The following is a 12,380-nucleotide window of genomic DNA, read 5'->3' as shown; positions in this document are numbered from 1 at the left end:
GGTCCACTGAGACTCCCGGGGCCTTCCCCTGGCATTGTGGGGGGGAGGGGGGGCAAGGAACGGGAGGGCAGGACCGAGAGCTGAAGGGCCTGCCTCCTGAGGAGTCTCCGAGGAGGGAAACAGGAGCCCGACTGCCCCGACGCGGCCTCCAGGACAGACATTTGGGGGCTCTCAGGGGACCCAAGCCTTGCGCCCCCCGCACCTCCGCGTCCTGTCAAGCTGGCCCAGGGGATTCTGGGACCTGCCCTACGCTCCCCTCCCAAGCACAAGTCCTGACAGAGGCAGGGCCTAGGCAGCCGACGAGCCTGAAGCGCCATAAAAGAAAATGAGGGCTGTTACCGTTTATGGGGTGTAAAAGGCTGCGGGGGGAACGGCTCCAACTTCGGAGGCCCAAGCGCCTTATAGATGTGGCCAGAGGGTTCAGCCTAGTCTCCCCCCATTCTTTTCTCGCTCTCCCCGCCCTCCCCCCACCACCCCGAGACTTCTGGAAAGTTATCTGTGTTCTGATGCGTAAAGGGGGAACCAGGACGCCGGAGGATGGGGCTTCCCCTCACGCCCCCACCCCCACCCCGCCGCCAGGTTGGGACGCCCTCTGTTGTTGCAGACAGAAGGAACTTCAAAGAATGGGCAGTTAAGGGTGTGCCATAAAGGCCGGGTCTGCGAACTGTCTGGAATTCGGCCCTTAATTAGTTTACAACTGTCCAGCCCCAATTAAGATTTTCCACCAAAGCCCTTTCATTTGTTTGCTCTGTCTGCAGCCGATAAAGCGGCTGCGGAAACAGCTCTTTTATGGGCACTGCCCTTCTCGGCAGCGTAGATTCCGGGCTCCATGCACACTCCCCAGGGACAGGGCCCTCGCCCAGCTTTGGGATAGGGTGCCCGGCCCGCGGCGCCGGCGGACGAAGTTCAGGCCGCGCTGCTGGGGCTGCAGTGCCCAGATTCGGCCAGCAGATGGCAGTATGGCTCCACGCAAGAGGAGCCCGCGCCGCCATCTCCCGCCGCCGTAACCCTGGGAAGTTCCTAAGATGTCGACTTGACGCTAGCCTTTCTCGAATGGGAGCCCCAGATTTGAATGAACTGCGGTCGTATATTTTCTGTGCTGCTCACGCCGGGGCCGGAAACCTCGCTGGGAAACAAGCAAGCGGTGGGGCTCGCCGGACCTGCACCGTTCCCTCCCCTGTTCCTTTCCCGGATTCCGGAGGCCTGTCGCTGCGTGGCTGCAGCCGTCCCGCGGCTGCGGGGCTATCGCTCCAGGCGCGGGGGTGGTTCTAGGGTCATCGTCCCCAGCCCCGGACAAGCCTTGGGGCAGCGCAACGCTCGGAAAGCCCGGCTGACCAGCGGACAGACACAAGGACTAAGGCCTACAGCCCCGGGACTCGGTGACCCCCCCCAGAGGGTGTGCACAGGGCGCATACCTTGGCCAAGGGCCCGGCGGCGGCCGGGGAGGCTCCCTGACGCTGCGCCCTGGTACAAAGCCCTGTGAGCCAGCACCCGCAGGAGAGCCAGGACCCCAGGACCCGGGCTGCATAAGTGACAATAAAATTTGGCGGCTGAATATGGGGAGGGGGGGAGGCATTCTGGTGACTTTCCAGTGTGGGTTTAGCGGTTAAGTTGCGCGGGATGGGGAATCCCTGGGAGCAGGCACACCGGGAACTGTTTTGATTGTTCTAAAATAAATGCAATATTTAAAATAATTATAACAACATATCCTAGCTCCAGAATGGGAGCTCACGTCGTGAAAGCTGCCCTTGGTTTCTCTCGCCACCGGATTTTTTTTTTTTTTTTTTTGGGCAGTGGAGCTGCTTAGGCTACTCCGGTTTCCCCTGCTCAGGAGGCGAGGAGGAGGGAGGGGACCCCAATCTAGGCCCAGCCTATCCCGGACCCTGGGCGGGGAACACGCCCCGGAACCTTCCAGGAGGCGGCCACGAGTTGCGGGTGCGAGGATCAGCCCCTGGTGCAGAATGCTTTCAGAGGGAACACGCAAAGCAAACAGAGAACAAACACTTCGAAGCACCCCGGAGCCCAGTGAACACGCCACGCGGTGTATTTATTTGGGTTGTAATAGTCTCTGCCAAGCCCACAAAATGTTTACAACCTGCATCTCCGCGCGGTACACGCTGTAAAACTGGCGACTGGATTTTGGCTGACAGATCTCCTGAGCGTTTCTCTCTCCTTCTCTCTCTTCCTCCCTTCCTCCCTCCCGGCCGTCCACTCTCCTCTCTTTTTCTCCATTTATATACACACGTTGGTATTGAAGACACACGCCCTCATTATCTTTCCTCCTATAATACACAGTATTTCACAGCATCCGATTGTAAGAAGGGTTTTATAGCTTCCCCGAGAGCCGCCCGTGGCCATGTAGCCAAGCTGCAGATACAAAGCTCGATTTATGTAACCACAAATAAATGGCGAAGGAGCAGATCGGTGGCCACCGCTTCTCTCCACCGAGTATGGAGGCCCCAGGTAGGTGCCGGCCGGTCGAGATCTCAGAGGCCTCACGGACAGCCACGCGGGGCCTTTCTTGCCCTTGGCCGGCTGGTGGCTGGGAGGCGGCTCTCCCGCTCGGCTGCCTGGGAAGCGCTTCCCTGTTAGCCGCGCAAACAAAACCCCCCCGCGTCAGCCCCAGCTCGTTTGTACTCGTCGGGGATGGATTTGTCCCCGCGCCGCGACCGGGGATTGCTCAGTGGATGAAGAACCGATGCGCAAGCTCGCGCGAGGGGCGCGGGTGGAAACGTTCAGACACGCAAATCGCCAGCCACCAGACCTGAGACAGGCTCCCTTCGCAACCCCAGGGCTGGCCTTAACATTCTTAGCTGGATTTAAATATTGAGGACTATTCGGGAACAAGAAGCAAGGGAAATACATTCTGTCTGGTAGGGAGGAACCCAGCTCCATGAGAGCGGTGAGGGGGGGAAAATGCTTTTTTGTAAAGACAGCTCGGCTGATGAGAAACCCACCTACACGTGCCTGCTCCAGGCTGAGCGTCAACGAGTATTTCTGTGAATATTATCACATATAATCCAGTGCATTTGTGTCTTTTCAGCCAAATAAGTAGGAAACCAATGGCTGGAGAACACGCGATTAAGGGGCCCTTACTGAAAGCCTGACTTTGGCCTTTCCGTTTTAAAACCCTGCCCCAGAAGGCAGGAGGAGAGAGAGGAGCCCGGAAACGAAAGAAAAAATTCTGCACCCGCGGGACTCGGCCCAGTTGGCTGACTTGGGCCCAGAAAGGCCAAGGCCTTGCCGGCGGTATCTGGATTCTCCTTGGCCCCAGCCGAGGGGCAGCGCGTCCTGCCAGGACCGTTTGGACCTGCGCCGGACCTGCGCTGAGCAGGGATGAGCTTGTGGCGTGGGCTCTCAGCCCTCTCGCGTTCCTTCCCGCGCTCCCTGAAATCTCTCCCCACTCGGTCTGGGTCATCTCACTTCAGGGCAGGTTTTACTCTAAACGCCATCGCTGTCTGCCGCTCCAGCCGCCCGAGTCTAGACAGACGGCGGCGGCGGCGGCGGCGGGCCCGGTCTTTCTCTTTGCATCTTGCTCTGTGTCACCCGAGGAACAATTTATTGGTCTAAAGCTGTCTAATTCCGCCTCTTTGATCTCCCAGCTTTCTTGCTTGCTTCGTCTTCCTTTAACTTTCTTATGTTTTTATTTCCTGCCAGAAAGCGATGCTATTTGGAATATTTGATGTTTCTTCCCTTCCCATGTTACATCCTCCGTTCTCCAATCCAGACACGCTATCATCCTGATGCTTCAAAAAGGGCATCCCCGGATATTGCCCCCCCCCACAGCCCTTGTACCCCCAGGGGAAACCAGCAGGCGCCCACCTGCCCGGAGAGCCCCTGCCTCCCCACCCACTCCCCTGGGCAGTCCATTAGGCAGGAGCTGGGACTCCGTTGCATCCGGGTCTGGACCCTCTGGTTGCCTTTTGTGCTCCTGGGACCCCCTGAGAGGGTGCAGTGAACGGGGGGCGGCCTGGACTCTCTGAAAGTGATGGGAAGTGCTTTGTACACAAGGAACCAAACTCTATAATTTAGAGGAGAATTTCCGGGGCAATTCCATTGTGAGGTCGGGTTTATGGTGTGCAATCGAGCTGAGCAGTAAAAGGCATACTGACCTGCCGGCTGGGCTTCCAGCGAGGCCTGAGCAGTTTATGAGGCGTTTAGGGGAAGGGTTTGCCCCACCACACTCCACCGAGCGGTGGGCAGCAGGGACTTCGGCTGGTCCAACCCTGAGCAGGGGTTGGAGGCTTGGAAAGGTAAGCTCCATGCGTTGGGGACCTGACGGGAGGGAGGGAGACTATTGTGTGCTCCGCTCTCTGTGAGCCAGTCTTGCAAATGTGAAGACACCAGAGTCTGGGTGGCCATTCAAGAGGGGTCCTCTTATTTGTTTTGGTGGTCTCCAAAAGAAATGGAAATCCAGAGTGGGCTGAAGTCCCCAGGCACCTGGACCCCCTCTCTCCTTTCCAAACTGGCTCTACAGTATGTATTGCTTGTTCCCAGGCACTCAAGCCCTTGAGGAGCTGGCAGAGGCCCATGGGTGGCCCCCGTGACGTCTTCCGGAACAGTCCCAGCGCTAGGAGTACCTGGAAAGGTGTGGGGCCCAAGGTTCCTCCAACCTTGGGGAAAGAGACTTGGTTCCCCTTGAACCAGGGGGAACCAGAGGTTGCAGGGAGGACAAAAGAGTAACCAGCTGTTTCTTAAGCTGCCAGAGACCAGCCAGGTGCCCCGGAGCGAATGCACGTACCCTGCCAGGACAGCGGTGTCCAGAAGGAGGGAGGGGAACCCCATGTTAATAAATCTGTTGGCAAATGAGGCTCATCAATAGATAAATATTTCACTGCTTCCTTTAAGGCGGATAAACAGTGTGCTGCCGATTAAGGAAAGGAAGCTGGGAGACGTTGACTTTATTCGAACCACATGGTTCCAGCTTGCGGTGGCGTTCTCACTGCAGCTGGAAGCGACACTGCGCCGGCCCCATCTGGATCAGAGTCTAAGCCGGCCTATCGCCCAGTGGACCTGGGCGTGGGGGGCGGGTGGGGGGACGCGGGCAAAGAACCCATCTGCCCAGAGCTGAGACTTGCCCGTGGGCTGCTGTAGGGCGGGCGGGTGCGCACTGCGCAGAGACCCTCCCTAGGCTGGGTCAGTGGACAGGACGGGGGTAGGGAGGGCCCGAAGGCTTGGTCCAGAGTTCAGTGATAGGCAAAAAGGAGGCTGTGCTGGGCCGACCCCGCGCGGCCTCTGCAGACTAGGCGTCCAGGTTGTGGTGGACTGAGCGCTCGCACGGAGCCTCGGGGTCCTTTTCCCGCGGGACGCGCCAGGCGGGCCAGGCGCGGGCAGATTCGTTGACCACATATTTGAGCCTCTTCCCCTTCCATTCTAGGCTGCCGCCGGCCCCGCGGAGCGAGACCACCTGTGAGGGCTGCTGAGATTGGCGGAGGCGGTCATGTGGGCGGTCACGTGCTGCGGCGAGCTCGGTCCAAAAGAAAATGGGGTTTGGTGTAAATCTGGGGGTGTAATGTTATCATATATCACGCTACCTCGTAAAACCGACACTGAAAGCTGCCGGACAACAAATCACAGGTCAAAATTATGAGTTCTTCGTATTATGTGAACGCGCTTTTTAGCAAATATACGGCGGGGGCTTCTCTGTTCCAAAATGCCGAGCCGACTTCTTGCTCCTTTGCGCCCAACTCGCAGAGAAGCGGCTACGGGGCCGGCGCCGGCGCCTTCGCTTCGACCGTACCGGGCTTGTACAATGTCAACAGCCCCCTCTATCAGAGCCCCTTCGCGTCCGGCTACGGCCTGGGCGCCGACGCCTACGGCAACCTGCCCTGCGCCTCCTACGACCAAAACATCCCCGGGCTCTGCAGTGACCTCGCCAAAGGCGCTTGCGACAAGGCGGACGAAGGCGCGCTGCACGGCCCGGCCGAGGCCAATTTCCGCATCTACCCCTGGATGCGGTCTTCAGGTAGGCGCAGCAGCTAGGCGGGCCGGGTGGGCGGGCGGACGGACAGGCAGAAGGGAGCGCGGGGCTTGGGGAGCGCGGAGAGCCGAGAGAGGCGACTGGGAGCCGGCGGCCCCGTGACTCCTGGCGGCGCTGCCTTTCTGGTTTTAATTAGAGTCGAGGCGCCATAGCGTGGAGAGCCCGTAGCATTGTATGTAAATGAGGCTCATAAAACTTTTTATGACCCAATTAATGGGTTCGATCCTCGTAAATTTATTTAACTCCATTTGCCTTGGAATTTTAACATTTTGCTCGCTATTCTCTCTTTCTCTCTTTCTCTCTCCCTTTCTTCTCTCCCTCCCTCCTCCTTTTCCTTTCAGCCTGGCTTTTCTTTCTCAAAAGCAGGAAGAGCCAAACCCTTCATCTGGGCCCCTCTAACGCCCCAGTGCCAGGGGCCATTTAAAGGCGGGGTGGGGAACCAGAGCGGAGACAGGGGGTCGGAGTGCCCTAGGAAGTTCCGGGGATGGGGGGCGCGGTCTTCTAGGGAGGAAAGGCGCCCCTGGAGAGCGGACCGCCCGATGGTCACCCACTTGCCTAGCAAGAGGCGGGGGGAAGCGGTCCAGCTCTCCTTTGAATGGCAAAAGCGCAGCGTCTCCCACTTGCCCACACTCTATATTTACAATTTCCCTTTGTCAGGGGGAAGCAGGACATTGTGGAAGCCTAGCCGGCTGGAAAGAGCGGTTGTAAAGTTGGGATTCTGCGCCTTGCCTCCTCACAGAGCTGCCTGCGCGTCTGGCACCGCAGTTGGGGTCTTCCGCTAACACTCCCGCTCCTCCCCCAGCTCCGTTCCGGGGCGCGGGCGGAGGGGGACGCGCGCCCGGGCTAGCGCTGGGAGAAAGGTGCAGGCTCTGGGATAGCGGTCTGGGTAATGCACTGTCTTGTGTCTGTGTTGGCTAAACTGTCCGTGTGTCCGTGTGTCCACATGTCTGCTTCCAGGGCCCGACAGGAAGCGGGGCCGCCAGACCTACACGCGCTACCAGACGCTGGAGCTGGAGAAGGAGTTCCACTTCAACCGCTACCTGACGCGGCGCCGCCGCATCGAGATCGCCCATGCGCTCTGCCTCACCGAGCGCCAGATCAAGATCTGGTTCCAGAACCGCCGCATGAAGTGGAAGAAAGAGCATAAAGATGAGGGTCCGGCCGCCGCAGCCCCCGAGGGCGCAGTGCCCGCCGCCGCCGCCGCCGCCGCCGCCGCCACCGCCGCCGCCACGGACAAGGCCGACGATGAGGACGAAGACGACGAAGAGGAAGACGACGAGGAAGAGGAATGAGGGGCCGAGTAGGGGCCCTGGCTGCACCAGACAGTCGGGAAAGCGTCTTTAGAGACTCACTGAATTTATTTACAAAAGTGGAAAAAATAAAAAGAAAACGTGAAAAACAAAAACAAAAACAAAAACAACAATCCCCAACCTGCACCCATCTACCCCATTACCTATCCCAGCTCCCACCTTTTCTGGACTAAGCAGCCGCCTAGACTGGGTCCCCTTGGGGATCCCTCTGCCCCAAGGACTCCCAGCAGACACTCTCCCTACCCTGGCCGCCCAGTTCTGCACTGGCACGGCTAAAATACTACCTAGCACAGGCCTCGGCCAGAGGCAACCCCAAACTACCTATGGGCCCAGTCCCCAGTAGGCCTCCACTCCCAGGAAGCCCAGACGCGTCCCAACACTGGCAGACACCCAGCACCTCCCCCATACCGACAAGGACCTGATTTTCTCAGTACTACCTACTCGCCCCAAACTACCTATTTTGTGCTCACTGGCTCGCCTGCTACCTAGTGCCGGCCCCTTCCCCGGCCAGGCCCCTCTTGCTTCTGCCCAGCAGCCTTTGGGGTCCCTGAGGCTGCACTGAGAAGACGCTGGGGTCCGGGGACCAGGGTATTGGCTTCTATTTAAATTGAAAAATAATATATTTATTCCAAAGCATTCTAAGTGCTGCAACCTAGAATCCCTCCATCTCTGGTCTGGGCACCCCAAGTTCAGGCCCTTTACTCCCACTTCTGGAGGGGAGCACTCCCAAGCTAGCTGCAGACCTCTGGGTTAGCTTTGCTTAGTAGGACTGCAGAGATGCTCCCAGCCTCCTGCACCTCCCCTGGCCCCATGTCCTACTGTCCAGCCATGTTGAATATGTACACCCTGACTTTTCCTACAATAGCAAATATTGTATATTTGAACAAGATTTTTTTTTTGTCATTTATATAGTCTTGGAGGTCATTTGTAAGGCAATGTCTTGACTTGGGAAGGATGTGTTAATGGGGTGACTTTGTAGCATGGTGTGTTGTCTTGAGCTAACTTTATAGCTGGCGGGGAGGGCTAATGCCCTTCTCAATGCCCTTCATCTCTTGTGTTGTCCTGCGTCCCCCCCCCCCTTGTCCCTTTAGGCTTTAGCTTGGGGTTCCAGGAATGGGAAGGCATGCTTCCTGTCTTGCCCAGCTAACCGTGTTTTATGTAACAGAAAAATAAAGATGCTTGGTGACAAAGAAACATGTACTGCTTTATCTAGGGGGGCCTGGGAAAGAGAGGTGACCATGGCTGGAGAGCAAGCCCTGGGTATGTCTGCATGCCCAAAGGGGTCTTGGGGAAGCAAACATGGAAGGATGAATAACGTCCAGGTGTTGAGTGTCCATGGTTTGGTGTTTATGTGTGGCGGGTCCCTTTTTGTGTGGATTTGTATAGGTGCGTGTGTACCTCTTTTGTATGTGCATTTTTATGTATGTGTGTATTACTACAGGAATCCATAATTTTATGTATTTCTGTGTCCATAATTGAGTGTGTGTGTTTCTGTGCGTCTATAATTGTACATGTGCATTTCTCTGGAGATTTTTGTCTTGGTTTTGCGTGTGTGCACAAACATCTCCCGGATCTCTAGAAAACGGAATCTTCGGTAGATACATTATAGTCTATGAATCTCTCTAAAAACCCATAAATTCCGTGAGCAAATCCAAAATCCACCGTTTCCCCTACTGCTGTGGGGTGGGCTTGGGAAGGGGTATTACCCTGCCAATGATCCTGAATTTTCCATGAACCCAGCCCCATGCTAGGAGGTGGGATTCAGGCCCTTTGACGCAGCCCCCCTCCCACCCTGCATTCAGGCAAAGCAAGGGCGCCTGGGCACAGCACTGCAACTGAGGGGTAGAGGAAGGGGCAGGGACCGCAGACCCCCTGGCTGCGGAGCCTTGGCGGGGGCGTCCGGGCGCGGGGAAGGATGAGGGTCTGCCTAAGGGGCGAAGGGCGATGGGCACAGCGCAGAATAGCCTGAGCTCGGCGGGCGAAGACCTCGACTCCAGCCTCCTGCCTCGGTTGGGCCCGCTTCTTCTTGCTCTTTTAATAAAACCCGGCCCAACTGGGTTTGTAAAACCTGCGTCCCCAAGTCGGGGCAGCCTCGGTGGTAAGATGGCGCCGGTGTAAGAGCTGCCTCCTCTTAGTGATGGGGAAAGGGTCATAAATCCGTTGTTGTTTATGAAAATTTACAACTTTGCAATACAACTTTATGAGTTGTTCGGCCCTTCCATTGGCCGCTGTCGGTCATGTGGATGGGAACCGTGAACATGAACTTTTTTATAATTTCCCTTGCGAGAATAGAGCCGCATTCTTTTGCTCCGCTCCGTCCTGCCTGCTTCGGAGCTCTGCCTTCCAGCCGGGCTTGGCTGCGCTTTGTCCGGCGATGGCGAGCGAGACGAGGCCCCGGCCCGGCCCGGCCCGGCCGCTCCCGCTGGAGGTGGGGCGCGTCCAGTTCCCGGCGCCGCGGCGGCCGCTTCGCAACTCGCAACCTGGCTAATTTCCTGCGTCCTCTGGCACCAGGAAGGAGGACAATTCGTCTCCCCGGCTGCCCAAGCGACAGCTGTCAGAGGGGCAGGAGCTTCTGGGAGCCGCCATCTGAAGGTGAGACATGTGGGGAGACAGGAGCAAAGGTGGTGAGATGGCAGCCGGCGCCGGCGGCGGTGGGAGAGGGCACTAGGGCGGCTTTGAAGAGGGGCATACTCACCCTCGCCCACACTCACCGTTCACACTTGCCCCCCTTCACACGTGCGCGCGCGCGCGCACACACACACACACACACACACACACACTCCCTCTCCTCTCTCTCTCTCTCGCTCACCATGGCAGTGAATGCCAGCCTCCTTTCAGTGGCACAGCGCCCTGGCATGGGGCAGGAGCACTGAGGTCTCTCCCCTCTTCCCCAGCGACCTTGCCGAGCCCAAAAAGAAGTGGCCCTGCCCTCCGCGTTCCTTGCCAGTCTCCCGGGTTTGGATTTTTTTTTTTTTTTTTTTCATTCATGACCCAGTTGGCTCGGTTGAATTTCCAAACAATTGAAGACAGTTCCCGACCTGGGGAGGTGGGAAGAGGTGAGGGCAAAGTGAATTAATCGACCTGCTTTTTTATTAGTGTCAACACAGCACCTTCTATTCTGAGGGACTCGGTTTCTGGAGAGAAAGGTAGAATGAGGGGGAAAAAAACCAAACAAACAAAAACTTACTAATTCGGCCAGGTTCTCCTGCTGATTGCCTGCTTCCTTTCACGCGGTTTTCCGATGACAGATGTGTCTGACGCGCGGGGAGAGGGACTAGGTGCGTGGGTGGAACTCTGTGTTGGAGGAGAGGATGGGGTTAATTGGCTGGGTGTTGCTTGGCGGGAAGTTTCGGTGCAGAGAATGTACTGGTGTTATTGAGAGTGGCAGGGGCCCGCAGCTAAGGTTGAAAGAAGGACGCAAACCGTGTCTGGGCGATAGGGGGACCCCACCACCCCCACATCGGCGCAGCGGGCCGCCGACCGCGCGCCCCACTTTCCGCGAGCCGGGAGGGGACTGTGAAGCCGCCCGGGAGGCACGGAGGGTACCGTGGGCATTGACTGTATGTGGAGCGGTGGCACAGACCGTTGCTTGGCCTGGGTGCGCGTCGGCCAGATTTGCCCCGGGAGCTTCCTGGGACTGCGACCAGAAACGATCCTGAGGTTCTGGGCTCGAGTTCTTTTTGTTTGTTCTGTGGCTCTGGTCGTTGTTGTTGTTTTTCCACCTTAAGATAATACCTTGGTGTGCATTAGAAAATTAAGAAGGGGCTGTAGATGTTTGGGACGTCCACCGGCGCTGTGGGTGCACTCAGGGCGGATAAAGCTGCGCGTTTGCGTCGCAGGGCCGCGGGCTGCCTGACTGCGGCTGCCGCGGGCAGATTATTTATTGCGACCGCGCTGGGCGCTCGCTGCTGCCACGCTGTGGCCGTCGCCGGGACCGACGCCAGCCGCAGCCCCGCGTCGTGCAGCCTGGCGCGACTGCTGCGCGGGCCCCTCAGAGATTCCCAAGCAGGCCGAGCAGAGGGGGGCAAGGGAGGACCTGAGGGGCGGCCTCCCAGGGCCTGTCGGGAACCTCCCCCGCCTTGGCCACCCCTGATAGGAGCTGGAAGCCCGACTAGACTCGGGTCCTCCCCCTACCCCCAGCGCCATGGAGACTGGTTGCACAGGCGGCCTGGCACGTTATGGCTGCTTCTGTCCAAACTGCGCGTCCCAAGGCGTCCCCGGGGCGCACGCTGGTTCGGGGAAGGCGCCCGCTTTGGGATTTTCAAATCGGAGAGACCATTCCTGGCCCCGAGGCCTGCAGGCCTGGCTGGCCCTGAGGAGGATTGGCTATGGCAAGGAAGGCGGGCTTTGGCGTCAGGCGAGGGCCTGTGACAGGCAGAGGCCGCACCTGTATGCTATGGGCTCTGGCCTGGGCTACAGATCCAGGCGGCCCGGGTGGCCCTCAAGGTCCCCCCCACACACCGGCGGGCCGCCCTCCAAGCTGGCGGAGGTCGAGTGGGCAGCCCAGAGAAAGGGCCGACTGTGGGGCCCTGCTCACCATCCAGTCCCCCTTGAAGAGCAGCTGAAAGGTAAGTAGACCTTCTTTGTGGCTTTGACCTAGAAGAGAGAGTCCTGATACCCATGCTCACTATCCCAGGAGAGGCTCCCTCCAGCGTCTGGGGCTCCTATTCTTGCCTGAGTGTGTGTGTGTGCCTCTCTCTCTCTCTCTCTCTCTCTCTCTCTCTCTCTCTCTCTCTCTATATATATATATATATATATATATATATATATATATATATGCACCTAAAGCTGGTTGGAGAAATAAATTGGGCCGTTGCCAACCTGATATGTACCAGCCTTGGCTAACACCTGGAGATTTCAATTTAATTTATTTTTTTCTGTCTCACTGCCTATAGAAGCTAGAAACACAATGGTTTTTGGCTCTTAGCTGAGAAATCAAATTCTGTCATTGTCTGGGGGGTAATTATTAGATCAAGAATCTAAGTCAACCCATAACAAATAATAACAATAGTAGTATATGTAGTCAACTGCCATCACTCCCAATGCTGTGTGAGACCTGGAGGTATGAAGCAGAAATTATAAACGTAAAC

General features: G+C 57.5%; 1 protein-coding gene and 2 long non-coding RNA genes across 3 annotated transcripts in view; 2 read left to right on the top strand and 1 right to left on the bottom strand.

Moving 5' to 3' along the window:
• The first annotated feature begins 5,358 nt into the window (after window positions 1–5,358).
• Window positions 5,359–8,484, top strand: HOXA7 (homeobox A7). The gene is made up of 2 exons (XM_023250454.2): window positions 5,359–5,965; window positions 6,938–8,484. The coding sequence occupies exons 1-2, from the start codon at window positions 5,587–5,589 to the stop codon at window positions 7,270–7,272; spliced, it is 714 nt and encodes a 237-aa protein (XP_023106222.2). The 5' UTR covers window positions 5,359–5,586; the 3' UTR covers window positions 7,273–8,484.
• On the bottom strand, window positions 7,320–11,015 carry LOC123383915. Its single transcript, XR_006594304.1, has 2 exons — window positions 10,874–11,015; window positions 7,320–10,584 (listed from the first exon to the last, which is right to left on the bottom strand). It is a non-coding gene; the product is annotated as an uncharacterized LOC123383915 (long non-coding RNA).
• The window catches only part of LOC111559518, a 25,744-nt gene continuing 23,108 nt past the window's right edge, over window positions 9,745–12,380 (top strand). The window contains exon 1 of the long non-coding RNA XR_002740526.2: window positions 9,745–9,882. This is a non-coding gene — a long non-coding RNA (uncharacterized LOC111559518). The remainder of the gene's footprint in view (window positions 9,883–12,380) is intronic.

Source organism: Felis catus, chromosome A2 (assembly GCF_018350175.1).
Source record: "Felis catus isolate Fca126 chromosome A2, F.catus_Fca126_mat1.0, whole genome shotgun sequence".
Classification (NCBI taxonomy): domain Eukaryota; kingdom Metazoa; phylum Chordata; class Mammalia; order Carnivora; family Felidae; genus Felis; species Felis catus.
Note: the sequence above shows the minus strand (reverse complement) of the source record. Positions and strands in the feature narration are given on the sequence as shown.